The sequence below is a fragment of the Podarcis liolepis genome (genome assembly GCF_965112155.1).
Source record: "Podarcis liolepis genome assembly, chromosome: 10".
Taxonomy (NCBI): domain Eukaryota; kingdom Metazoa; phylum Chordata; class Lepidosauria; order Squamata; family Lacertidae; genus Podarcis; species Podarcis liolepis.
Window position 1 is genome coordinate 32,062,883 of NC_139562.1, and position 26,110 is coordinate 32,088,992.

The 26,110-nt window shown below is 44.8% G+C and overlaps 1 protein-coding gene across 4 annotated transcripts; it reads left to right on the forward strand.

Moving 5' to 3' along the window:
- On the forward strand, positions 1-25,867 carry SEPTIN3 (septin 3). Of its 4 annotated transcripts, none has more exons than XM_083462649.1 (11): positions 1-289; positions 3,182-4,130; positions 12,942-13,133; positions 14,842-14,970; positions 16,431-16,512; positions 17,307-17,444; positions 18,245-18,362; positions 18,471-18,566; positions 19,108-19,204; positions 21,171-21,222; positions 21,484-25,867. In XM_083462649.1, the coding sequence occupies exons 2-11, from the start codon at positions 3,206-3,208 to the stop codon at positions 21,617-21,619; spliced, it is 1,965 nt and encodes a 654-aa protein (XP_083318775.1). In that variant the 5' UTR covers positions 1-289; positions 3,182-3,205; the 3' UTR covers positions 21,620-25,867. The 4 variants fall into 4 exon arrangements, with proteins under 4 accessions (XP_083318775.1, XP_083318774.1, XP_083318776.1 ...); XM_083462648.1 differs by having other exon boundaries at positions 8-289; positions 19,105-19,204; XM_083462650.1 differs by lacking the exons at positions 1-289; positions 3,182-4,130 and adding an exon at positions 6,095-6,518 and having other exon boundaries at positions 19,105-19,204.
- Positions 25,868-26,110: the final 243 nt, after the last annotated feature.

Consider the following 26,110-nt stretch of genomic DNA (forward strand, 5'->3'; position numbering starts at 1 on the left):
TCTCTCTCCCACTTACTCTCTTGCAGAGGATGGGAAAACACCCAACAGTTCAAGAGAAGGGATAAAGAGAGAGAAGAAACTCACCCCATTCACCATGACGTCCAGGAGGTCTGGAAATGGATGTTCCTTCTGAGGACTGATGTAGTCAAAATATTTTCGTAGAATTAACTGTGATCTATGGGTTGGGGAGCAGCCTGCCTTTGAAAGGTTTGGATTTCTTTTAAGTTCTGGTACACCAAATGGTTGTTTGCTGTGGACATTCGGCTGCTTTGCACCTACATCATTCCAGGTAAGCTCCTGGTGTGTTCTTTCAATGTAAGAATCCTCTGGGAAAACAAGAGAAAGATCAGAAAAATCAACAGCTTTTATGAAGTGATTATTCCTTGAAACAGTGCTGGTTGGCAACAGGCAATAGCTTTTAAGAGAGCTGGGAAGGGCATCCTTCCTGTACTAAATAAACATATGCTTCTTTTATCTCATGGTCACAGGGGCTTTGTGGGTGTTTGAACACTACAACACCCGGTCAACCTTGTTTAACTACCAGAGGGGAAGGTGGGGTGTGAGTGCACACACCACAATAATCCTTCCCTTATACAATTCAGTTTTACCTTTCCCAGAGTATTGTCTGCCTCCAGCTGCAGACTTTTTATATACAAATTGGAGCAAGTGGATGGATAATAATGTTAATTTTCATATATTATATCTCGTAGCAAGGATTCAAACATCTTTCTGTATCTTAGCAGCTTGTGAAATTATTTAAACAATAACAATATTCTGGAAAGGTGGAGAAATTTATCTCTGTGTGTCCTGGGCGGGGAACATTTCGGGGGCTGAAGGCATTGCACTCATGGAAATCTTGAGTGGGGGAGCTAATTTCAGTAGTGGGCAGGGTCAGACCCATGAGCAGCATCAGACCCACACACATTCACACACCCTTAACACACCCACACACCATTACACACAAACATCTCTATTTCCCATGGAAACAATGGCATATATTTTATTCTTAGTAACAGCAGTTAAGTTTTGCTTTCTATTTTTACAGACTTTAAATACTAATAAAAAGCTTGCTAAACATGGCTTTTAAAAAAAATCTGGTTGTGCAAAAGGCAAAAATATGTCAGTAATGTCTTAATAGCTTTTTACAAAATGTCACAAAGCAACTTATGAAAGAATGTAAATAATGTAAGTGCCCATCTGAACTACAAAACCCTGCATTACAGCTATTCAAAGCCTCAAACTTGGCACACTGAAAATTGCTTACAGGGAATCACAAAATGAATGAAAACTATGCTATGTTTATATACATTGTTTTTTAAAAATGTATATGACTGCTCAAATTATAATATATCAGAGTGGTATAAGGAAAACAAAAGATAAACATAAAATATACACCATGTGTTGCATCCAACTGAATTCTACGCAGAGTAGATCAACTGAAATTAATGGACATAAGTTAGCCATGCTCATTAATTTCAATTGGTCTACTCTGGACAGGACTAGCATTGAACACTGTGCCAAAACTAATACTGTTCAAATGACAGTATAACATTACAAGTTGATCAGCAGACAATAATTCATTAGGAAAAGCTCACACAAGTAAAGAAGTATGGTATTATACATGCACCTGAAAGAGAGGATCGTTGGGGCATGCCTTGTCTCTAAAGGTATAAAATTGCACATTAAATGGATATAACTCTGAAAGCCTCACTACTGGAGGATGCAGGGTGGGTAGGGAATGGTCTCAATGCCACCAGGAGGTCCTCTTTTATGAAATGTGGTGGCTGGGCAAGAGTCTAAGTAGAGAGGTGGTCTCTCAGGTAGAATAATAGAATTGTAGAGTTAGAAAGGACCCCAAGGGTCATCTAGTCCAACCCCCTGCAATGCATATGCCAGTCTGGATCACACCCACCCACCCCTCCATTCATAACGGTGTGCCCGGACACTGAGGTCCAGTGCCGAGGGCCTTCTGGCAGTTCCCTCACTGCGAGAAGCCAAGTTACAGGGAACCAGGCAGAGGGCCTTCACACCCTGTGGAACACCCTCCTACCAGATGTCAAAGAGAAAAACAACTTCCAAGACTTTTAGAAGACATCTGAAGGCAGCCCAGTTTAGGGAAGCCTTTTAATATTGTATTTTAATATTCTGTTGGAAGCTGCCCAGAGTGGCTGGGGAAACCCTGCCAGATGGGCAGGGTATAAATAAATTATATTATTATTATTATTATTATTATTATTATTATTATTATACTTCTAATTTGGCTCTCACTCTCAGGAAAGTAATGAAGATTCTGTCAAAGGCTTCATAGAAATTTTCAGATTTTTAACTTTTTAAATAACTGGCTTTGCAATATATCGAGAAAATGTGGGATTCCTTCCTCTGCATCACAGTTAAAGCACATGACCTGCGCCAAATAATCCTGGGAACTGTAGTTTGTTAAGCTTGATGGGAATTGGAAAAAATGCCGAGAGCCAGTGTGGGTGCAATGGTTAGAATGTCACACTAGGACCTGGGAGAACAAGGGTTCAAATCCCCACATGCTCATGAAGCTCCCTGGGTAATCTTAAACCAGTCACAGCCTCTCAGCCTAATCTACCTCACAAGGTTGTTGTGAAGATTAAATGAGGAGGCGGAGAACCAGGTATACCACCTTGAGCCCCTTGGAGAAAGAGGTGGATAGTAATACAATAAATAAATAAATTGCAGCTCTATGAGGTGTCAATTATAGTTCCCAGAATTCTGGGGTGGGGGGTGGGTATACTTCAAATGTATCATGGGTATACAGTACCTCAGGTTAAGTACTTAATTCATTCTGGAGGTCCGTACTTAACCTGAAACTGTTCTTAACCTGAAGCACCACTTTAGCTAATGGGGCCTCCTGCTGCTGCCGTGCCGCCGGAGCACAATTTCTGTTCTCATCCTGAAGCAAAGTACTTAACCCGAGGTAATATTTCTGGCTTAGCGGAGTCTGTAACCTGAAGCGTATGTAACCTGAAGCATATGTAACCTGAGGTACCACTGTACAATCCTCATCTCTCAAATCACATTGGCTGGGTAAAGTATTGAGTATTTTGTTGCTAGGACAGAGCAGTTGGATCGAGTTACTTTTTTATTTTTATTTTACAGAGCCGCTGCTGCTGAGTGCTTTGCATCAACCCTTCCTTTGGTTTTGTTATTTTAGGAAACACGGAAGCAGCAAGCGCCCATGATGGACAAGGACTTTGCTCCTTCCCCACACAGGACCCGAAGATGTATTCCAACCTTAGGAGCCTCATCCAATCCCAGCCGCATCCCAGGACACACAACACGCTCCCTTGGAACTGGGGGGCTGGCGGCTCTCAGCCCCATCTTGAAAAAGGAAGCCTGCCTCAACTCCTTCAGGCAGGAACCCACCAAACAGCTCCCTTTGGCAAAAGGCAGAGGGATTCCTAAACCTCAATCGAGGCTTGGGCCCCCAAAGCCGCCTCGTTGCCATGATGGGCTCCTCTCCTCATGCTCAGCTCCTACCGCCTCCCAGTCTCCTCACTGGACAGCAGCCAATGGTTTGGAGGCACGTAAACTAAGCTCTCTCTCATTTACTCTTCAGAGGAGCACCAATGCCCCTCCAGCTGGCCGGCAACTCCTCTCACACTCTATGGCAACAAGGAGGGAGTTCCAGAAGGTTCCCTTCCAAAAGGAAGCATTGGGAAGAAAAGAGGAGTTGCCTTCACCAAGCCATCTGCCATTGTCCGGATTACAAACCTTGCCCCAAAGGGTAGCTGAGAATTCAGCTGATATGCAAACCACTCTTTGCCTGGAAGACGGAAATCATACCTCAGATGCAGGCATGCCAGGTTCCTGGAGACGTTTGGCCCCTGCTAGCCCACCACCATCTCCTCCCCCTCAGCCACTTCCCAAAACCACAGAAGATCCCACAAATTCACCCCTGAAAGAAACGGTTCAGGAGGACTTTGCTTCTAATGACAGATATGGCATCCCAAAAGGCATCGATGAGCCCCAAGGCTTAGCTGAATCTGGAAAGATGTTACTTCCCTTCCCTCAGGAGTGTCTTGAGGAGCATGCTCTGAACGGCAACTGCTTCATGGCAGATTCCACGATGTCTCCTGTGACAAATACAACTGGGTTTGAATGTAAGTCCCAAAGTGGTGTCTTGTCATGCGCTTGCTGTGTGTATGCAGTGTGAGGGGTTCTCTCTTCTCGACTGCTGAGGGGCAAGATGCAGGCACTTAACAGGGTATATATAATGTGTCATGAGATAATATTCTGATTCTACGTTGTTTCATCAGCTTGTGTCAGAGTCTTTGCTAAGCATAAAACCAGTCAATGCCAGTTCATGCAAATTACTATTATTTTTCCATATGATTCCCCTGTTCAAACAAGAGAAACCCCAGTGGAAGTGAATATACAAAGGTGCTTTATACTGACATTGATCCATGTAGGCCAGTTCCATCTGCTGCAGCTGTCAGTCACTCTTCAGACATCCTTCCAGCCCTGCTAGCTGTCAGGATCAACGGTATAATGGTGTAGGAACCAGGCAGGTAGGGGGAGCAACAGTTCTGGGCCTTTTTTCAGACCCAGAGTGATGATGTCATTTGCCAGCGTTTCACTTGCTCTGGCATATGAATGAGGTAATAACAAAGCTTTCAAGTGCCATCTGCCTCAACTGCAATAAAACATGTCTCTCCCGTATCGGTCTCTACAGCCGCAGCAAGTGCTTTAACTCTCCAACAGTTTGACTTTACCCGGATGGCTCACTCTTCCATTGTCTCTTGAAACAGGCAGATGGCAACACACAAGTGACATCACTGTTGGTTACAGATTAGCACAGTAGGATGCTCGGGAATGAAAGGAATAATCCAGTAGAGACTGGATGCTTCCTTCCTTTGTTGGGGTTTCGACTGTTTCATGCTAGCAGTTTAAATCACAACACTTCTTTTTTCTTCTTTTTTACAAGATCGCTTGCATTTCTATTGCAAAGCTAGAGGTTGCATTAAAGGGGATGCCATGATGAGCTCCTGCTCTTTGGAATTTACCACGATATCCCTGGTCTGTACTGGTGGTCTGGAGGCAAATAGGCAGTCCAGCAAGGATAAGCAACCTACAAGCAGTGGCGTAGCGTGGGGGGTGCAGGGGGCCCCGGCCGCACCGGGCGCAACATCTGGGGGTTAGGGTTAGGGGGCCCAAATCCACGGGTTAGGGGGCGCAAATTACTTGCCTTGCCCCGGGTGCTGACAACCTACGCTACGCCACTGCCTACAAGCAATTCAAAAGGCATTCACATTGAGGTGCCAGGCCAGTGTGACATCAGAAATTGTGTACCTACTGGCTTCTAGCTTCCACCAAGACCACACATCAAAATCCATTGTCTGCATCTAAGCCCTATGACACCATTTCCTGGACATTTGCTTGAGCACTTTTTCAAAGGGCATCCATTTCCCCACTTTTGTGTAGGAAACATTGTGCGACTTGTGCATCGCTATAAGTGTGTATTTCTATTTCCCTGTGTGGTCATGGCTTCCCATGCAGCAAAATCCAGTTACGAGAACCACTTATATGTGGGTTATGCATTTTATCTTAAGTGGAAGTGTTTTTCCATTAGTTGCCTTCTGCAGACCTGCTTCCCAGCTCCCCAGCACCTCCAAGGCATTTGTGCTTTGCCGTGACAAATGCGCAGAGACACACACAGATGTAGGTGCCTAGAGGCAGCGGGAGAGACATCCTGTGTGTGCACTATGCACACTGACACAAAGACAGATTCTCCTTGCCTGGGCTGACATGCAGACCGTTTCTGGCAGACACTCTGTGCCTCCACATAATGGGTTACTGCTTCTCGCCATTTCTAAAAATGCATGTTTTAAATGGGGTCCAAGTCATAGCCGCATGAATGCTTGCTAGCGAAAGACCCAGATATAAGACTGAAATGCCTAGATGCAGGCACGCACTTTCCTCATTTCTTTGGCGAACGCTGCTGCCTGATGAAAGAGTTAACAATCCCTTTTCATGAAGTAGCTTCTTGTCTCTAGAGATGCTCAGCAGACAGTGGCATATGAAAGCTGCCTGGGAACAGGGGAGGAGAAAGGAGGGCGGAGAGGCAAGGAAGAAAGAGTATATATGTGCGGCGGGGAGGGGACAGTTTTCTGGCTTCAGCTAACCCATTTATCACAGCACCTCCCTTCAGGAGCCAGCACACATTTCCATGCCCACCAATCCAGTCAAGGTCTCCCAGATGCTTGGATGATCCAGCCCTTGATCCTGGGAAGAGAGGGAGGCAGAGTCTGGGGGAGATTTTGCAGGGATGTTTAATATTCAGGTCACGTGAACATGGCAGTGGCGGCATCAGCATCTCTGGCTATCTGAAATATCCATTGGAGAAGGAAAAAGGAGAGAGAAAGAGAGAGAGAGAGACATAGGGAGAAGAAAGAAAGAAACGCAATCAGACTCTCAGAGGCAGCTTTTAGGCAGAGGGAAGTGAAGAGAAGGATCATATTCCAGAGACAAAGAAAGATTCATGTTCAAAGGTAGGTGGTCCATGAGGATGCTTGCATGCTCTTATGGGTCTGGCGGTGCTCAGAGATGCAGGAGGGATGCTGAGATCCGGCACGCATTCTCGGCTCAGCAAGACATTTGGCGTTTGGCATGGAGACTGGCACAGGCACTGCTAATCTTGCAAGGGAGGATTGTGGAAAGGGAAAGCAGCATTTCCTGCTCCTCTTCTTCCATCTGGTGTCAAGGGGGAGGCAGGCAGGGCAGCTGCGATGGTGCATCAGAGACACTGGGGCTTTTGTGAAGACGCACATTAATTCCCAGCTGGCTCAGAGGCGTGAGCTGCCTTGCAGCTGGCTTGGCTGTTGCTGACCGCAGGCGATTCTTCCCTTTCAGTGGCATGGATGTGTGTCATATTGGAAACCTTGCTCCGGAATTGTGGAGTGGACCACGGGTGGGGTGATGGCAGGGAACCAGAGCTGGGTGGAGAGGCCGTTGTCTGTGGGCCTTGACGGGAGTCCTGTGGGATAACGGGTGGGGAGAGAAAGTGTCAGGGCTGGGGTGGCTGGGAAAAGGAAAGCAATGCTTGGTGAAAGGGGAAGAAGGGGTGTGGTGATGTGGGGGCTGGGTAGCAGGCACAAAAGGGCTGTAAATTAAAAGGGGGAGCAGGGTAGAGTGGGAGGCTTGAATGAATGAATCAATGAATGGATGGATGCAGTGCAAGGGGAATGTGTTAATAGCAGGAGCTGTCATACAAGGGAATATGCCCGATGTCACATAGCTGCAGCTATTGTGGCTGTGTGCACACCACACATTTAAAGCACCCCAGCCCAATGCTCATGGGAACTGTAGTTTGTTAAAGGTGCTGGGAATTGTAGCCCTGTGAGGGGTAAACTATAGGATTCTTTGGGGTGGGGAAAATGTGCTTTACATATTCTTTGAGTGTATGGTGTGTGCACAGACAGCCACAGTTGTCGGTGGAACAGTTCTAGTCATCTGAAAAAAGAGTGCAAATGTTTGAACTACACAGTCTTATGTGGTTGGAGCAAATGCACCCTGCCTTTTAGCGGAGCCATTTCATGGGGACCTGGGTAGTTGTCTTATTCAGAGTCAGACCATAGGTCTATCTAGCTCAGGATTGTTTACCTTGGCTGGTAGTGGCTCTTCAAGGTCTTGGGTAGGGGCCTTCTCAATGCCTACCTCACTGGACTCCATGGGCCTTGATTTGGAGTAAGACATGTATAGGGTTACCTGAATTAATCTTTTTAAAAAGGGTATTGGATTCACATCCTCATGGAAGTAGCATCCTTTGTGAAGATACATGAACCTTGCTTCGCATTATTCACAATCAGCGTCCATGTATCTTCACAAAGAGCGATTCCCTTCAGAAAAATTCTCTGCTTTGTCAGGAGCAGCCTTTTATTATTGTCTCCACATGTTCCAAGGTTGGGACTTAGGGCTCATCCACAATTCTGCTCACCTTATTGCTTTCCCCCTGGGCTTTTCCCAACTGGGCTTTTTCTGAATTGATGTTCGCTCCAATTTAGCATTGAAAATTGGGTTTCCAAGGAGAAAGCAGTGGGGCGAAGGCAAAACCGCTTGGATCCATGCTTTCTAGGCATGGGATGAGCAGAAGTGTGGAGGATCCCTTGGTGTTGAGAAACAGCTCTGCTAGTCAGAGCTTGGTGAGTCTGCACAGCTTTGTGCAGTTGTGACCTACTTGAGAATGGATTGCCTGAAAGCTACCTTCCCCGACCTGGTTTTCTCTAGATGTTTTGGACTACAACTCCCCTCAGCCCCAGACAAGATGGCCAATGGCCAGGAATTATGGGTAGGCCAACAACATCTGAAAGGGCACTAGGTTGGCCTATCCAAAGTTGTTGTTTTTTTAATAGGATGGGTGTGTGTTGGAACAAAGGTCCTCTCCCCAGTGTTCTGGAAACAGCACCTGTATCTTCTCTTTGTTTTCTTATGACAGAGGGTTTAAAAAGACTGCTAACTAGAAAGCCACATGCAAACTATTGCAATAAGAATAGTACAGCTCTCAGGGGAGGTATGCTCAGTGCGTTCCTTTTGAAGTCCTGTGTGTGGGTGCTTTCACAAGCTGCAGTGAAAATGGAGCCAGATCCCCACTGAAGGGCAGGCAGCAGAACTGGAGGTGTATTCGATCAAAGCTGGTTATTATTTTGCTCCATAGAGTTACTCAGACAAAGGCAAGGAAGGCAAGGGGTGGAAGAAAAGCCTTCCATATCTGGACTGTAGAAAATAATTACATCAGGGGTTATTGCTTTAAAATAAAGTTACTAATTATCATCTGGCCCTAAGCCAACAAAAGGGCTGCTGCAAATTCTAGAGATGTGATTAAATGTGTTGACCAGAGGGAATATACAGTTCAAATTCAACTAGCCCAATTATCAACTAACCCAACCCTTGGGCAGCAAATTTCATCAGGGTTGAAAAATGTTTTGCAAAGGAGAACAATCCTGTTTTTGATACGATCCTTCATATTTTTGATGCCTGAGGTGGAAAATCCAAACAGTGTCTTGAAGATGGCAAAAATATAAAAGCCTGCTGAATAAATGATAATTTGCTGCCCCAAGTCTGGTGCTTGAAGCAGGCCACTTTGGCCTGTTTAATGGTAGGACTAGCCCTTCCTCATTTTAAGCTGTAATTCTGGCAAGACAAAATGTGTACCTTTATAAAACTTACAGATCACCCAGTCATGTCGGATTATCAGTTTGGAATCCTTGTCGCGGGGCCTTCTGGGGTTTGGCTCAGAACTTCCATACGGAGGTGGAGCAGAGAGGAGGGAAAACTCCAATTTTGGCTCCTTTCTACAGCCCATAATTTACCAAGACAAACAGACAGAAGGAAATCCTCTCTGACTCCCTCAGACTCTGCTGCTGTTGCTATGCTGGTGCTATGGAAGGAGGGGACACGTAACTGAAATTCTCATTTGCACAGCAAATTATTGAGGCAACAGCAAGATTGGGGCAACTACCGCTGGTTCGGGGAACAGCAAGGTAGAGTAGTGTGGTGTAGTGGTAAAAATGTTGGACTATTGCTGGGGTGACCCAGGTTTAAATCTTCTGTCCACTGCAAAGCTGTTCCTAATTCATCTCTAGCCAAGGTGTGAACACCTTTGCCCAGGGCAAGACATCTGGGCCTCATCAACACCCCCCTGGTATGTACAAAAACAGAAATGAATTGAAGCTGCGCTGATGTGTACAGCTAGGGGGCAAAGAGCTGCGAAATGCACCCCAAACCCAACAACTTCGCTGTCTGAAGGTGGTGATGCGGACACCTCTTTAAAGGCATTTGCAGCAATTAAGGGACCAGCAAGCACCTATTGTAGGCTCAGCAGCCACCAGTTACCAGCACCAAGTAGAAAACACTGTACCAGATTCCAGAGAATATAGAGAAAGTTGGTTTTTTTAAAGGAGGGCAAGTTCACTGCAGCAGAGAGATCCTTGGCCAGGCTTTGCCTGAAAGAAAGAGGAAATCTTGGCAGAGGTAGAATAGACTGGAATTCTAGGCAGCTATTTAGAATAAGAACAGTTCCAGTTGAAAAGGCTGTGTGGTTACCCAAGGGATGCATGAGAACAATAAGACTACTTTGGGGTATGCATCTCAACTTGTGGGCCTGTGTGTTTTCATCCCACAATGCTATGCAACAGGTGATCCACAATTAGTGCCTGTTGAAACGCATTATTATTATGTGTGCATATTATGAACACGTGTTAGGGCAATCCTAAATGGAAGAAACTGCAGTTCTTAGGATTGGGCTGTTGAGAATGCAGCACAAAATGGTTTAAAACAAAAAGAAAGGAAGAAAAAGCAGCAAGAGCTTCTCATGTTTTGTCAAATTCTTGGAGGTTTTCATGGCCAGCAGCAGCTTCAAGAAAGCTCTAAAAAGACAACAGACGCCTCAGGGGATAGCCCATCAGTACAAAAATCACAAACCGATTGTGAAATGTTAAATGAGAAACTTCCAGTGAAGGAGAGCTCGCTTTGGTTCTCCCATCCTTGATCCGGAGCTTGCAGATTCTTCACTTACGTGGAGAAAAACCTGGGTCACAAGCCCTGTATGAAAGCCCAGCTGCACATTCGGTGGAAATGGCATTTGGAAGTGGTGGCTGCTGGGATAAAGGAACTAATTGGGGTATATCTTCTTCTTGACACTGAATGTCAGATAAATTAAGGTTGAATGATGTGTTGGAGCTATCAAAAGAACTCTGAATCATCACCATGAAAAATCAGCGATCATGAATGAGTGCAATCCCATTACTGCCATGGATTCATGATGCTGTTATGTTTTCAGGTGATAAGTGCTTTGCACATATTATACTGTAATCCTAACATTAACCCTATAAAATCGGCCAGTATTGTTGTGCTCTAACTTCAGATGAAGTTCCAGGTTTGGTGTCTTCTTCTTGGTGTCCTCCTACATCAGAATAGAACTCACTGACCTTGCCTGGTGGTGACTGGCAGCAGCAGGAGTGCTATGAGGAGTGGCAGGTGGTTTGGGACCACCATGTAAATTTCCCAGAATGCCTCATGGTTACACTACACCAGGTGCATTGTGGGAAATGGAAAGGGCAGGTGGCTGCCAGACTCAGCTGCCTGTCAGGTGTGTGTGCGCAGGCAGAGAGTACAACAGGCATCCACATAGTGGTGGGCTGTGCCAGGGCCCTGGCAGCTGCGTGAGGATGCCACGTGCTTCACTGAGGCTGTGTTTTGTTTAAGACCACCTAGCAAGTTCATGGCAAAGATGAGATTTGTAGCACAGTCTCATAGGCACAACACAGTGCTGAGGTGTTTCTGAAGGGCTTTCTCACCCCAAGAACGTGGCACCAATACAAAGCACTAGAGGCTGCTGGCTGTTTGACACAACTGGGCATTGCTGTTGGTACAGGGTGTTCTATGAGTGGGTAGGACCAGTTTCTTAAAGAGTGTGACAGTCTCTGTGCTGGAAAGATCCCAAAGCACTTAGTTCTCATTTTGGATGAAAGGATGTCAGTCTTCATCAATCCCTTAAAAAGGGATTTTTATTTTTAGTGGTGAAAACTCTAGCTAAAGGGGCTCTTTCTGTTCTAGGAGAAAGAGTTATTAGATACAAACTAGGGACTGGATTGAATGGAAATGTTTCTCCCTTGGCTCCTTACCATTGTCAAAGCAAGTAGTACCTTTTGTCTAGTTTTCCTAAGGAGTGCATGGATGTTCTGATGTTTCGATGAGAATTGCTGAAAGGTAATCGGCTGTGGTTTATTAAAACCTTTGAATTTCAGCTGCTTTGTGGGAGTGGGGGGAGGGACTAGGGACCTGATTCTGCAAGGCCCTGTTTAATATTTTAAGGATTTTCTGTTTTCAGCCTGTTGCTATCTACCACATGTAGTAGGGGATGCTGTGGACTGCAAATCAACACTATCAATCCGTAAATAAGGAACTGTTGTTACCATGATGTGATGGTATTTCTCACTTGTCGGATCTCATGCAGGGTGCTGTACCTTGCAGGCCTGGCATTAGAGTTTGGTGGGCCCTTGACATGGTGCTGCCACCAGGCTCTGTGCCTGGTGCCACTGCTGCGCTGCCAACATAGGTTCCACTTCCCACCACAATATGTCACTGCCATGGCCATGCTTCATGGGGCAGACAGCCCTGCCAGGCATCAAATGGCTCATGCAATGACAAGAAGATAATAACAGAAGCACATCTGCAAAAGCATAAATGGATAGAGAGAAGGGCCTTTGAGGAGGAGCTGTCTCGATTTGTTCTTCCCTTTCCCAATGGAAATGGAAGAGACCTGGCATTTTTCTATGAAATATACTGTTGTTTTTTCTATATTTTTTATTAAATTTTCTGTTTTCATTTTAGAATATTCATTTAAACAGACTTAAAATATCAATGACTTCCCCCTTCTCTTTCCATGGTTCATTTTGCATAACATAAATCCCTGCATATTTTATATAAACTAAACCATTCAGTATTCCATTATTACATCCATCAAAACTTATTTACTCTGTTGAATTTATCTTAATGCTGTCCACTTTTTCAAATATACACAATTTTCCTCCATATATTTTCCAATCTTCTTTAAATGTATATTCTTCTTGTTCTCTTATTCTGTATGTTAGGTCTGCAAGCTGCGCATATTCCATCAGTTTAAGTTGCCATTCTTCTTTAGTTGGGACTTCACTCATTTTCCATTTTTGGGCTAACGAAACACAAGCTGCAGTAGTGGCATACATAAATAACCTTTTTTGACACCTGGGAATTTCCATCTGAATTATCCCCAACAAAAGGACTCTGGTTTGTTTGGGGGGGGGGAGTACTTTTAAACATTTTTTTCAGTTCATTATGAATTATTTCCCAAAACTCTTTTACCCTTTCACAGGTCTATCACATATGATCTCATTGCATCAGTAAATATACTGTTTATTTCCTCTCTCCACTTGCAGGGCCAGTAGATACCAAGCCTGAAGCAGCCATGTCTGAGCTGGTGCCAGAGCCGCGGCCAAAACCAGTCGTGCCAATGAAACCCGTTGGTATTAATTCCAATCTGCTGGGCTACATTGGGATCGACACCATCATAGAGCAGATGCGCAAGAAGACCATGAAAACTGGATTTGACTTCAACATCATGGTTGTTGGTAGGATGGGTTGAATCCAAGGATCTTGTGAAGGGAGGCTTTGCTATGAAGCCAGGGGGCTAAACTGGGCAGCTAGTTAATCAGCTTGATTGCTCTTGAGTGTCTGTTTTTAAAAAGTTAATAGCCAATGTGGTGGGGAGGGCAGCTGGACAGGGGTTGTGGTGTAGAAGGGTATGTTTGAGTGTGTCTAGAAACTAGTCTCCTGTTGATATTCATTGCTCCACCCACTTTTGCTTCTGGCCCCGCCTACCACTGGCATGTGGCCTTAGAAGGTTGCCCAGAAGCTAGTGAACCTTCGGGTTGAAACAGATTCCCCATCCCCAGTACAGAGGAAGGGTTATAAAACCCTTTCCCCTCACCATGGTTCAAATTGCAATCTGACTCCACAGCATGCAATGCAGGCAACTACCAATTTACATGAGGGTTATGTTCTGAAATCACGCATATTTGAAACACCATGGGAAAAGTCTGCAAACGCCCCCTGGAAACCTTCAAAAAACCTTCAAAAAAACTGGCAGCACATACCAGACTGGCAAAAAGGATGGCAAATTCGCCAAAGTCCACCACAATCACTCCAAACTTTTCTCAAACTCCAAAGCTCCACAGGCCTCATCAGTTGGTGCAAGGGGTCTTGGGATTGTACTTACAAAGATTCGTGGGATTGTTTGGTGATGTTTTCTGCCTTTTTGCCCTTTCTGGGCTCTTTCAGGGCCATTTTTTCCATTTTCAAAGACTTCCGGGTTTGGCATGATGTGTGTGAGTGTGGTGGCGCATCAACTGGACATGTGTAAATTGGGAGTTGCCTTTAGAAGGAAAGCATCCCTTAACCTCAATACAGTGGTACCTCGGTTTCCGAACATAATCCGTTCCGGGACGCCGTTCGGGTTTTGAAACATTCAAAAACCGAGGCTCAAAGGGCAGTCTGCAAATTTAATTGAGAAAATTGAGAAACACTCAGCGGAAGCCGTTCAACTTCTGAGTTGTGTTCGAAAATGGTAGCATTTACTTCTGGGTCAGGGGTCTGCAACCTTTAAGACAAAAAGAGCCACTTGAACCCGTTTCCGAAGGAAAAAAACCCTGGGAGCCGCAAAACCATTGCGACATTTAAAGCATGCGCGCCTCTGCCCTCCGATCTGACAGTGGGTGGGAAGGTAACGTCAGGACGGTGCGTGACTAACGCACGCACTGCCCCCATGCGACGTCACAGCCAGTACAGCGCCCGCCACAGTGGGGAGTGTCGGGGCGCACAATGCACCTCCTCCCCTCGCTAGTATCTGCCCCGGAGCCACGGCAAAGGTGTAAAAGAGCCACATGCGGCTCCGGAGCCGCGGGTTGCAGACCCCTGTTCTGGGTTTTCGGTGCTTGAGTTCTGAAACGTTCGTCAACAGAGACGTTCAAAAACCGAGGTACCACTGTACTACCACTGTTTAACAACATGAGCCACGACCTGAGACAAACATGGCCTGTACACAATCTGCATGCCTGCCTTGCCACATCTACCATCACAAGAGCATCTCAAGGAAAACCTTCATTTCATTGGGAATGACTGCTTGTGCTCCCTGATAGCCAAGCCGGGAAGCCATCGTCCTGATGAGCTTTTACTTTTACACCAGCCAGTGCCTTCTCAGCTCCCAGCAGCCGGGCTATAAATGGTTCTGCTGACTGGCTTGAAAAGGCTGTGGCGAATCCTGTATGCTTCTTTTAACAGGCCAGAGTGGACTGGGCAAATCCACACTTGTGAACACCCTCTTCAAATCCCAAGTCAGTCGCAAGTCTTCAGGCTGGAGCCGCGAGGAGAAGATCCCTAAGACAGTGGAAATCAAGGCCATTGGGCATGGTAAAATTGCCTAACGTTTACATCAAAGAGAGTTTTCAGGAGAGGGAAAGTAGACCTGGGGTGTTCCAGGAAGTAAAGCCCAGGCTGGCAGAGGCCTAGGAGATGTCCATATGTTGCAAAGGACTTGTCTGAATGACACCTGAAGGATCAGTCTGGTCCAGTGCACAGTCCAGTGTGCCATCCCTGCCTGTACCATCTCCAGGAATCTCTGTGGGGATGGCCTGACATGCATAGCCCAAAACTGCATGGCCAAGTCATAGATTTTAACTGGCTGATCAACCGTTCAATGTTGGCCATGTTGTGACTGCATTGGGAATGCTGTCCCTGCATGGATGACTGGGAATGGCAGAGGCAGAGAATGCATATTGCCTTCATGTGATGAAGCCATTTCAGTTGTTGTCTGAATTGGTCCAGAGTTGCTACAGTGACAGTGTCCATACGGTGACAGAATATGTGGACGCTCACTCGGACTAGCTTGAGGTTCAGTTAGAGTGTCCATGCGTTTTACAGAGGACAGGCTTAGAAGTGCTTTCAAAAGACAGTCAACTCTTTGGAAGTTTATACTATTTGAAGAGATGTCTGGTCCAAGTCCAGTTTAAGGATGAAAGCTATAGGCAGAAAGAGCAGCCTGCCTTGGAGTTGTCCAGCAGCAGTGAGCACTTAGGAAGCAGACTGAGCAGGCACATAGGTCTCCTGGTTAGAGTCTCTCCCCCCCCCCCCCATGATGAGATGCAGTGCATTGTGTTTATTTCTAAATTTGCATCTGTACATATAAATTAGCACATGCCAATTGCATGGAAAACGGTATCCTCTTTTAGTAATAGGCCTCCCTGGAATCAATAGGCCACCCCAGGATCAATGTGTCTAATCTCTTGGACTTGAGGATATGTCCTTCTGGACAAAGACATGCCCCAAATTAAAGATCCACTTATAGGGCTTATACACACTTACCTTTTGCCCTGGTCTCTCCAGGCACAGGTCCGTGCTTTAAAGCTCTGTCCCTTTTTTGGCCCTGGAGCCTTCCATGCAAAACCTGCTCTTTATAGCTGAAGTACAACAAATGGCAATTTGGGTTTTCCAAAAAAAAGAGTTCTCAGAGATGCAGCTTCAAACATGGACCATGACTACAAAGAGCAGTGGAAAGGAAAGTGTGGATAAGCCCAGGCTGGAGAGGTGCCATACAGAAACAGGCCTCTGTTTGGATCCAAATTTATAGGGTTTACCCCCCTCTGTCGTCTATGGGGGATTGTTGCAAAGGGTCCAAGCTCTGTTGTGCTCCCCGTCCGCCATCAAGCTAGATCTTGTAATGTCCTAGTAGACAAGGAGCTTTATTTCTACAAGGGCCACATGGATCTATATGTTCAAAAAGAGCCTCAGTACCATGTAAAGGCCTTTATGCTATCATCTCTATAAAAAGTGTTCAGTTTTGGAGGAAGATAACTGTAACATTTCTCCCCCAGTTATTGAAGAAGGTGGTGTCAAAATGAAGCTCACGGTTATTGACACCCCTGGATTTGGTGACCAGATCAACAATGAAAACTGGTGAGTGCTTTTTTCCTTCGCTGATTCTCAGTCTCCTCCCTACTTTCTTTCTCCTGCATGACTTAGCATAACTAGATGAAGGAAGCAGGACTTAAGATGGGTAGATTTTTATTTTATTTTTTGCTCTGAGGCAGACTCCTGTCCAGTGTCATTAGTGCCCAAGAACCCAAGATAATCTGCACCATAGGGATGGTTGTTGTTGTTTAGTCGTTTAGTCGTGTCCGACTCTTCGTGTCCCCATGGACCAGAGCACGCCAGGCACTCCTTTCTTCCTCTGCCTCCCGCAGTTTGGTCAAACGGATGGTAGTGTTACAATATTTACCAGTCAAGTGCCTGCTGCGATGCTTAATACACAAGGATAAAAATAAGCTACAAAAACAGACCTTGGGACATATTTAGGGATTATGTTGCTCAGCAATTCCCCTCGGTGACATTAGGACCCACTAGTGGGGCTGCAGGAACCCTGATTGTTGCCAAAGTGGAGAGGAGTAGGGAAAGCATGGATCTTCCAAAACCAAGTTTATATTGAAGGATCCTCTTCAAGGCTTGGACTCACTGGTGGCGGAAGGGGGATGTGGGGGGTGCGGTCTGCCCCAGGTATCACCCCTGAGGGGGGTGACATTGCCGCCCCGCCCCCCTGGGATGCTCGCTGTGGGTGGGACGGTTGCTGCTTGCTGCGGCGCCTCCATGGGACACTGACCGCCCCGCCCTGCCTGGACTACTGACATTGCAATCTAGTTTCCTTGAATATGAGATAAAGGTATGTCTACCTTTTTTCTCCCTGACCCTCCTAGCTGGGAGCCCATTGAGAAATATATTAATGAACAGTATGAGAAGTTCCTGAAGGAGGAGGTCAATATTGCAAGAAAGAAACGGATCCCAGACACGAGAGTCCACTGTTGCCTCTACTTTATCTCCCCCACAGGTCACTCGTATGTATCTCATCCATTCTGGTGCATGCTCATAAGACTGGGAGGGAAGGGGAGTGGGAGGGCCCTGGGGTGCTAAGTGAACAAAACAGGGGTCTCCACAAACTACCTGGCACCATGTGCAGGGTGTACAAGTCTCCCCTGACAAGCCACACAGCAGACCAAGGTAATGATGGGGTAGCCATTGGGCTGCATAGTCCTAATAGTAACTGGTATCTCTTCCACTTTTGTGCCATAAGGAGAGTGTGCTGTGTCGGACATCCCTCTAACATTATTGATGAAAATGAAGTTCCAGAAAAGAACATTTCAGCCATTGCTTGTCTATTCCTGCCCATGTTCATAATTGGCAGGAAGCTCCCATGAACCTATATTCTTAGGTTCACGCATGCATTGTTATGGTTTTGCCAGTTGTTAGGAAGCTGCTACCAGTCATGGTTTCTCAACAAGTGTCTACTTGGCAATATTCACATCATCTTGTGTAATGCTCACATGAGATTCTGTACAGCAGGATGCCTTTCCACCTTGCTTCATTTTTTCCCGTATTGAAGTCTCCCACTTATCTCTTTATCTTTCCACTGAATGTATCCAGTGGGTTTTTAATGCTATGCCTACGGAGGAAATTAAGAAGTAGCGATCCAGAGCTATAGATGAGAAAGACTCTAGTTCATTTCCCCCTTTCTAACCTAGAAACAGAATAAAAACGGGAAGGGGTTTAATTTTGTGTATGCTAGGAGCAAGACAATATGCTCTTCTTCATTAAAGATAGTGGTGGTTTCTTAATAGTCTTTTTTCCTGGACTGTAGCTTAAGACCTTTGGATATGGAATTCATGAAGCACTTGAGCAAAGTAGTCAACATCATCCCAGTTATCGCCAAGGCAGACACCATGACTCTGGAGGAGAAGATTGAGTTCAAACAGAGGGTAAGTATCCTGGGAAACATCCAGTAAAAAACACAAAGTGTTGTGCCAGGAAAACTCTCTCTCTCTTGCATAGCTTTGAATTTTATTTTATTTTATTTTTCTACCCAGGTCCGCAAGGAACTGGAAATCAATGGCATCGAATTTTACCCCCAAAAAGAGTTTGACGAGGACCTTGAAGATAAGACAGAGAATGACAAAATCAGGGTAGGATGCTTATGATTGTAGAGTAGATTTTCTTGTTGGAGATGCTGGGGTAACTTGAGTCCAGTGTTTTCTTCTTGGTCCTCACCATGCTTGATGTGAGTTGGATGTAGTAAAAGTTGGCTGTAAACGTTACAGCCACTATGGAAGCATAAGAAATGGATTATTCCAACCTTATAACAGTATACATTAGTATTTTGTAGTTCCTGAGGTGAGAATTAAGCGCTTTTGAGGGCTTAAGTAAGAGTTAATGTGGGGTTCCTGTCCTCACAAATGTTTATTTCCTATGTTTCCTATAAGTTTACATGGGACTTCCTTCTGAGTAAAGATGCTTTAAATTTCATTGTAAAGTCTAAAGAATTGGAGTGCTGAAAAGAGTATAGCAGGAAGGGCCAGCATGCATGTCTGCTAGGCATGGGGGTTGGTAACTGAGACAGAATCAAGTATGTAGCAAGCTGGGGAAAAACACAAGAAAGAAAAACAAGCAATTGTCCATACGTGTCACGCAGAGAAGCAAAGTCATTTCACTGTATATTTTCAGCAGGAAAGTATGCCATTTGCCGTGGTGGGCAGCGACAAGGAATATCAAGTGAACGGGAAAAGGGTCCTGGGGAGGAAGACACCCTGGGGAGTCATCGAAGGTAAGCTGACGCTGATAATAATAATAATAATAATAATTATTATTATTATTATTATTATTATTATTATTTATTATTTATACCCCGCCCATCTGGCTGGGCCTCCCCAGCCACTCTGGGCGGCTTCCATAAAACCAAAGATACAGTAAAATCACACGTTAAAAACTTCCCTGAACAGGGCTGCCTTAAGATGTCTTCTGAATGTCAGGTAGTTGTTTATCGCTTTGACATCTGCTGGAAGGGCGTTCCACAGGGCGGGCGCCACTACCGAGAAGGCCCTCTGCCTGGTTCCCTGTAGCTTTGCTTCTCGCAATGAGGGAACCGCCACAAGGCCCTCGGCGCTGGACCTCAGCGTCCGGGCAGAATGATGGGGGTGGAGACGCTCCTTCAGGTATACTGATCCTACAGTTTCTGGCAGTTGCATTTTTAGATTGCCAATAGGTTGTAGAAGCTAAAATGGCAAGGTCAACATTCCCGGCAGGAAGCCTCAGTATGGTGCAGCGCATGTTTCTGGTAGAGATGTCTTGCTTTGTTGCCATTTGTGCTCCCTGGAATTTTAAGCCACCATTTCTTTCTCCTTCAACAGAAGCTGTTTGCCAGTAATGAACTGAATGAATAAACAATGGATATGTTTATCAGAGTTGCCTATAATGGCCCAGTTTGCACATAACACAAAACCAAACCACGGCTTAGTGCACTCCTCCCTCAGTCCTCCTACCGGGGCTAATACAGGTTTGCCTTTGCATTATGTCCAGACCTGAGCTCCTGGCTTGTCTCCCTCTGAAAAACCATGAGCAGTAAATCAGGAACAAACCTTGGCTACAGCTTGTGGTTTGTCTGGAGCAAAACCAACCAGGTTTGGAAGGGAAAGGTAAACAGTAGGCCAAAGCATGGCTTAGCTTGGGTAGTGTTGTGACAGCAGGACTGGGGGAGGAAATCAGCAGCTATAATCTTCATTGCAAGAACCCACCTGCTTGTTTATTTGCACTAAGCCATTGCTTAGTTTAGGATTAACTGAGTTAGCACACAAAATGAATGGGCCACAAATACTTTCAAGGCTGGGCTAATCTGGTAATGCATAAAGGTACCTAGAAAGATTGTAGACAATTCTTATTTGAGATTGTCAAAGAAAGGCTTTATAGGTGTCCTACTGGATATGATTTAGACAGCCTGCCTTCAGGCCAGCGGTGATGGGACTTAGCTATACCGCTGCAAATACAGTGGTACCTTGGGTTACATATGCTTCAGGTTACACACTCCACTAAGCCAGAAATAGTGCTTCAGGTTAAGAACTTCACGATAAGAACAGAAATTGTGCTCCGGCGGCACAGCGGCAGCGGGAGGCCCCTTTAGCTAAAGTGGTGCTTCAGGTTAAGAACAGTTTCAGGTTAAGAACGGACCTCCGGATTGAATTAAGCACTTAACCCGAGATACCACTGTAAAACGTTTTAAATGTGTTGTAAAGTGCAATATACAAATGTGACACTAGATGGCAACAGTGAGCCATGCCAAATTCAATGTATTTTTCAAAACGTTTTTTAAAAGCATTTTCACAGCGTTTTTTTATATGTGTAGATTCCACCATAGGGGCTGGTATAAGCAGGTGTGGAGTACTGGAAAAGTATAATGAAATTGCTGTGAATTGTTTCACCTAATTCACTAGTTTGCTTAGACCAGGCATAGGCAAACTCGGCCCTCCAGATGTTTTGAGACTACAACTCCCATCATCCCTAGCTAACAGGACCAGTGGTCAAGGACGATGGGAATTGTAGTCCCAAAACATCTGGAGGGCTGAGTTTGCCCATGCCTGGTTTAGACCAAATGGGAGAGCCTGAAAAACAACAAGCAAGCCACTTTTATTAGTGCTGCTTCAGGTGGAAGCTGGCCTTGATGGATTTCTCTGAGTTCTGTAATACTGTCCCAGAACCACTGTTCAAGGCATGATTAATGTATTTCCCTTTATTTACAGTGGAAAATCTCAGTCACTGTGAATTTGCTCTACTTCGAGACTTTCTCATTAGGTGAGTCCATTGGTTGTTAAAAGGTGTTGCTTATTGAATTGAAAATGAATTTCTGGTGAGATCTAAATTGGAATAGAAACGTGAGGTGTTTATGCTAGAACGGATTATTGTGCTGCAGCTCCAAGAAAGCCTTAAAAAAAAAAGCACTTTAAAGCCATTTAAATCGGGGCCAAAGGGCAACAATGAGTGCTCCTATACTTACATAATAGATTCCCCGGTATTTTTTTCCTGTATTCTCTGTCTTTTTCTCCTACTCCTTAGGACCCACCTTCAAGATCTAAAAGAAGTAACGCACAACATCCACTATGAGACTTACAGGGCTAAACGACTGAATGACAATGGGGGTCTCCCCCCAGTGACCATAGAAACAGAAGAAAACCATGAAAGCAACCTGTGAAGGACCCATCAAGTTATCTGCCATCTCCGAATTATAACCACTACTACCACCCCATCCCTTGATTTGAATTCAAGCCTCTCTTTGAAGCATGTGGAATATCCTTTGTGTGTGCATACTGGGGAAGAACCCCAACTTCACCCAAATGTCCCCATCTATTATTATTATTATTATTAATAATTATTATTATTATTTGAATTTTGTATTTTGCACAGCAGACTCTAGTCTTCCGTTGTATTCCCAGATTCAATTGTGCATCCTGATTGTGGGGAAAGTTGAAGGAATTCTGAAAGTGGTGCAATCTCTGGGGGTCACGAGAAATACCTCCAAGGGAGATAATGAGATCAATGTGAGGATGTTGTATGCACTGTGGTGGAAACAGAGAGCCATATTTTGGATGCGAGTTTCACAGGTCTGGAAGAGACTGGGTTGCTCTGCAGCTGTGATAGATGGTTTGTGTCGTAGGCTCAGTTCTCAGCATGGAAGCAGGAAAGATGGACTCAGACTAGGTCTCGCTACACAGTTATGTGAATTAAGGTGCAGTGAAATAAACGGGAGGGAATCTTTTGCCAAGTAAATGTGTTTCAATGTGCCAGTGTAAGAAAAAAGACAAAAAGACAGGATTTTGGCCATTTTGGCCCATACCAATGGGAGGCAAAGTTGTTGAGTGAAAAACAAGAGTGGAGATTTGATTTGGGAGTATTAGTTTTCTTGGTGTAGGAGGGGGGGGAGCATTAATAGTGAGGAACTGCTTTCAAACTGCGCTTTAAACATTTTTGTTAAAGTTCAAGGCCGCCCTTGTCACCATTGCATATCTGATATCTTGATTCTGACTGGCTCTCAGATTTGTCAGATCTGCTCTTTTAACAGAAACATTACTGTAATAATCCCCTTTGGATTGTTGCAGCAGCTGAAAACACCAAGAATGCAACATGTTCCAATTGTGCCTTTCCACTCTCTGACCTACTGACGAGAAGACAGCTTTCTGCAAAGCAGAGAGCCCCTTATGCTGGGAGGATTCCCCTCCCAAAAAAGATGTCTCCCTATCCATTGCACACAGAGAGGTCAAACAGCATGAAGAGGCTACTTGGGCAGAACACACTTGTCCTTGATCCCATAGCCTGGCATTCTTAACCTGACTTTGCTCTCCATAGGCTTTCCTTGGGTGGTCTAGGAATCAGCTCGATTGCAGGTATGCTGCCAATTATATATCTTTAGATATGTAATTTGGTAGCACCATCCAAATTCTGAGAATCACAGCCTTTGTTTTTGAAACAAGAGCAAGTGCCTAGGTTTCACGATGGTAGAGGGGGAAATTTTGTTAAGATGCATCTGCAGAAGGCTGAGAAAGCAGAAGTGGCTTATGTGGTACTTCTGGTGGTCAGGAGGACTTACATTGACCTGTGCAGGCCCCAGACTGTCCCTGCTCCATCCTGTTTTTGTTATTTTGTACTGTCTCTCAAAGTGCCAGAAGTACTATATCTCAAAGTGCCGGAAATACCTAACTCCTTTTCAGATGTTAATTCATAAACCTGTGTTCAAATTCAAAGGATCTTTCTGCCCAATATAATTTAGTAAAACAAAACAAAACACCGTGCCTCATATTTCTCCCAATTGGAACCAAGCCAGCTAACAATAGCAGAAGACACAATGCAGAATGGGGACATAGGAAGCCATTGGTCCACCTAGTTCAGTACTGGCTTCTTGACTGCAGCTCACCAAGGTTTCAGACAAGACTCTGAGCTATAGTCTGTCCTCACTGTAGATTATGACACAGAAATGTAAATGGAACAAACTCTGTCACCAGCTCTATGTAATCCACAGCTTGGTAGTCACAGTTCTAACAGGAAACTCACCTAAAAATCAGATTTTTTACAGTATTTCCTAAATCCTAAAGATTCAGGCACTGGAGGTGTTTCATTCAGAGTTCTATAGAATCACAGCGAGATTCAGGCCACTGCATATTTTTCTTGGTTTTACAAATGGATGATATGCCATCTGGAATAGACCATTGTCAAATATCCTGAACCAGTAGGAAGAGAAACATGGAGAGAGGTACTCTGCAAGCTATTATACCTAAGCTTTAGAAAGTTGAGTGGCAAGCCCCGATGTAACCACCAAAATCTGGTCAAGCAGGGAGATGAGGGGCGTGTGTGATTTTGTTGCTGCTGCAAGGGATGTTGCTTTTTGGAAATTTGGAGAGGACAGCATAAATAAGGTCCCATAACTTCTTTGAGCCTTATCGCCTGTTTCTGATGGTGTTGAAATCTAGCCTATGAAAGAGCAGGGATGGTAAATGCTCCAAAGCCCTTCCAAATAGATTTTCTGCCACAAGGACCCAGATCCTGTGGCTGACATGCTGTACCTCAAGGCCCACAGACCAGGTAGAACATCCTTTTGGAGCCTTGTAACATCAGAGGCGGGCACTTATAGCAATATACATTTAAAACAACAATTGATTAAAGAAGAAACATTTGACCATTTAGCATTATTATTCTGTCTATTAGCCCAGCTTATTGGTCCCTTGCTATTTAATCATTCTCCATTACTCAAAACATAAAACATACAGTAACCATGCTACTTGCACATTCATTTCAATAGACATAGGTGCTTATTAGCAGAGAATATTTTACTGAAATCCACTCAAACATGAGGATAGCAACTGCTGTCTAAGTTGATGCAGTGGTGATATAAGATGATAATGTAAAAACTTTACTGTATGAGCCAAAAGACCCTGGTCTCGCTCAGGCCAGTTTCAAAGTTAACTAATTACTGTATTTTACAACATTGTCACAGCACCAGAACCTTAGGACTTAGGGACATATGATCTCATTCTTCAATACGGGCAGAATATCTGTCTGTCTTCAGAGCAGGCCCAGTCAATGAAATCCAGGTTTGCCTGAAGTTGAGGCAGGCCTTCCAGTTTATTTCTGTGCATAAAATCTTCCTTTATCTAGCTTAGTCACTGAGAGGCCAGTGAGACTAGCAGGTTATAAATATGCCTAACCCCTGCATAGCTGAAGTCAAAGATGAAATGAGCTTACTGGTTTTAGCCTAGAACTGAGAGGATTTTTGGAAACCTTTTGTGGTTTTCTGTAGCACAGCAATAATAATTGCATGGCATTTTTGATGAACAGAGGTAAAATCATTGGAGTCCTCTATGGTTTTATGCCAGGACAGGGGTGTTTTGGAAGATTGTCTGATAAAGGTTGTTGCAGCATTGTGGTAGTTAGAACTGTAAGTTTTTTAAAAAAACAACAACAAATATTAGATGCTGCAATATAACAGAACCATGTGAGACTAAGTTGGGTAGTGGAATAACAGACAAAGACTCGGGGGAGAATTGATCTGCATGTGAAGGGTTGTATCCAGTGCTTTTTTTCTTTAAAAAAATGTTTAGGGGTACTCTCATTTTGCTACTCATATTGAAATACCACCCCTCAATGAGGCCAAACTTAGATTCACAAAATATTTAGGGGTATGTGTACCCCTGCGTACCCCCAGAAAGAAAGAAAAAGCACTGGTTGTATCAGAGATTTATGACCGCATTATGCCAGTGGTTAGGCTTCTGTATCTGTGTGGAGGCCTCTTCAATATCATGTTGGTCTGTCAACATACATCAGAATCACCAGACATGGCATGGCATCTCTGGTAGTGTTACTTTTGTCCATCTACAGTATATGAGCTCTGTTTAGCTTTGTTGGTCTCTGGGCAGAGGAAGCCTAGCGATCCTGCTGCCCTTTAACCTGCCTCAGCCTGATCTTGCCTATTGTGTGAGGAAAGCCCCAGCCATGGTGCTTGAATCCAGGCATATCAGCTGTTCTCTGCTCACATGCAAGCGGATGGTTGCATCCAATTCCACCTGACCTTCCTTTTATCTCACTTGTAATCAGACCACAATGCTGCTTATTTGTGAATCCTGTTTCTGTCAAGTTTTTCCTCTACACTTCTGGTGGCAAACTTGTCTAGGCAAGCATCAGCAGCCTTTTCTACATTTTTCATTGTTGAACTATGCTCATCATGTCCATCTCAGCAAGCCACAGCCCATTAATGGTACATCAAGGCCATCTCACAGCCAGCAGGTTCTTTCCAGCCTTGCATTCGACCTACACCTAGGACTGGTGCACATGGTACAGCTACTACCTGGGAACCACCAAAATGTTGCTTTAAGTGAAATGGAAAGTTAGTTTTTCAGGGTTTCTCCAGAGGCAAAATGGAACATCTAGAATGTATGTGGCACTGTATGTATAAGTGAAATGGATGGGTTGCTTCCTACAGACTCACAATCTAAAGGAGGGGGGGGGGCTCATCCAGACTTGCACTTCCCCCATGCTTAGAAAGCCCAGGCCTGAGCAGTTTTCCACTTGTCCCATGCTTCCTAGTCATGGGCCTGAGTGGTTTTGCCCTTGCCAAACTGCTTTCCCCTGGAAAATCTGCCCTTTAGCAACAAAGCAGAGTCAACGTGAGTCTGAAGAAAACCTGATTGATGTTTAT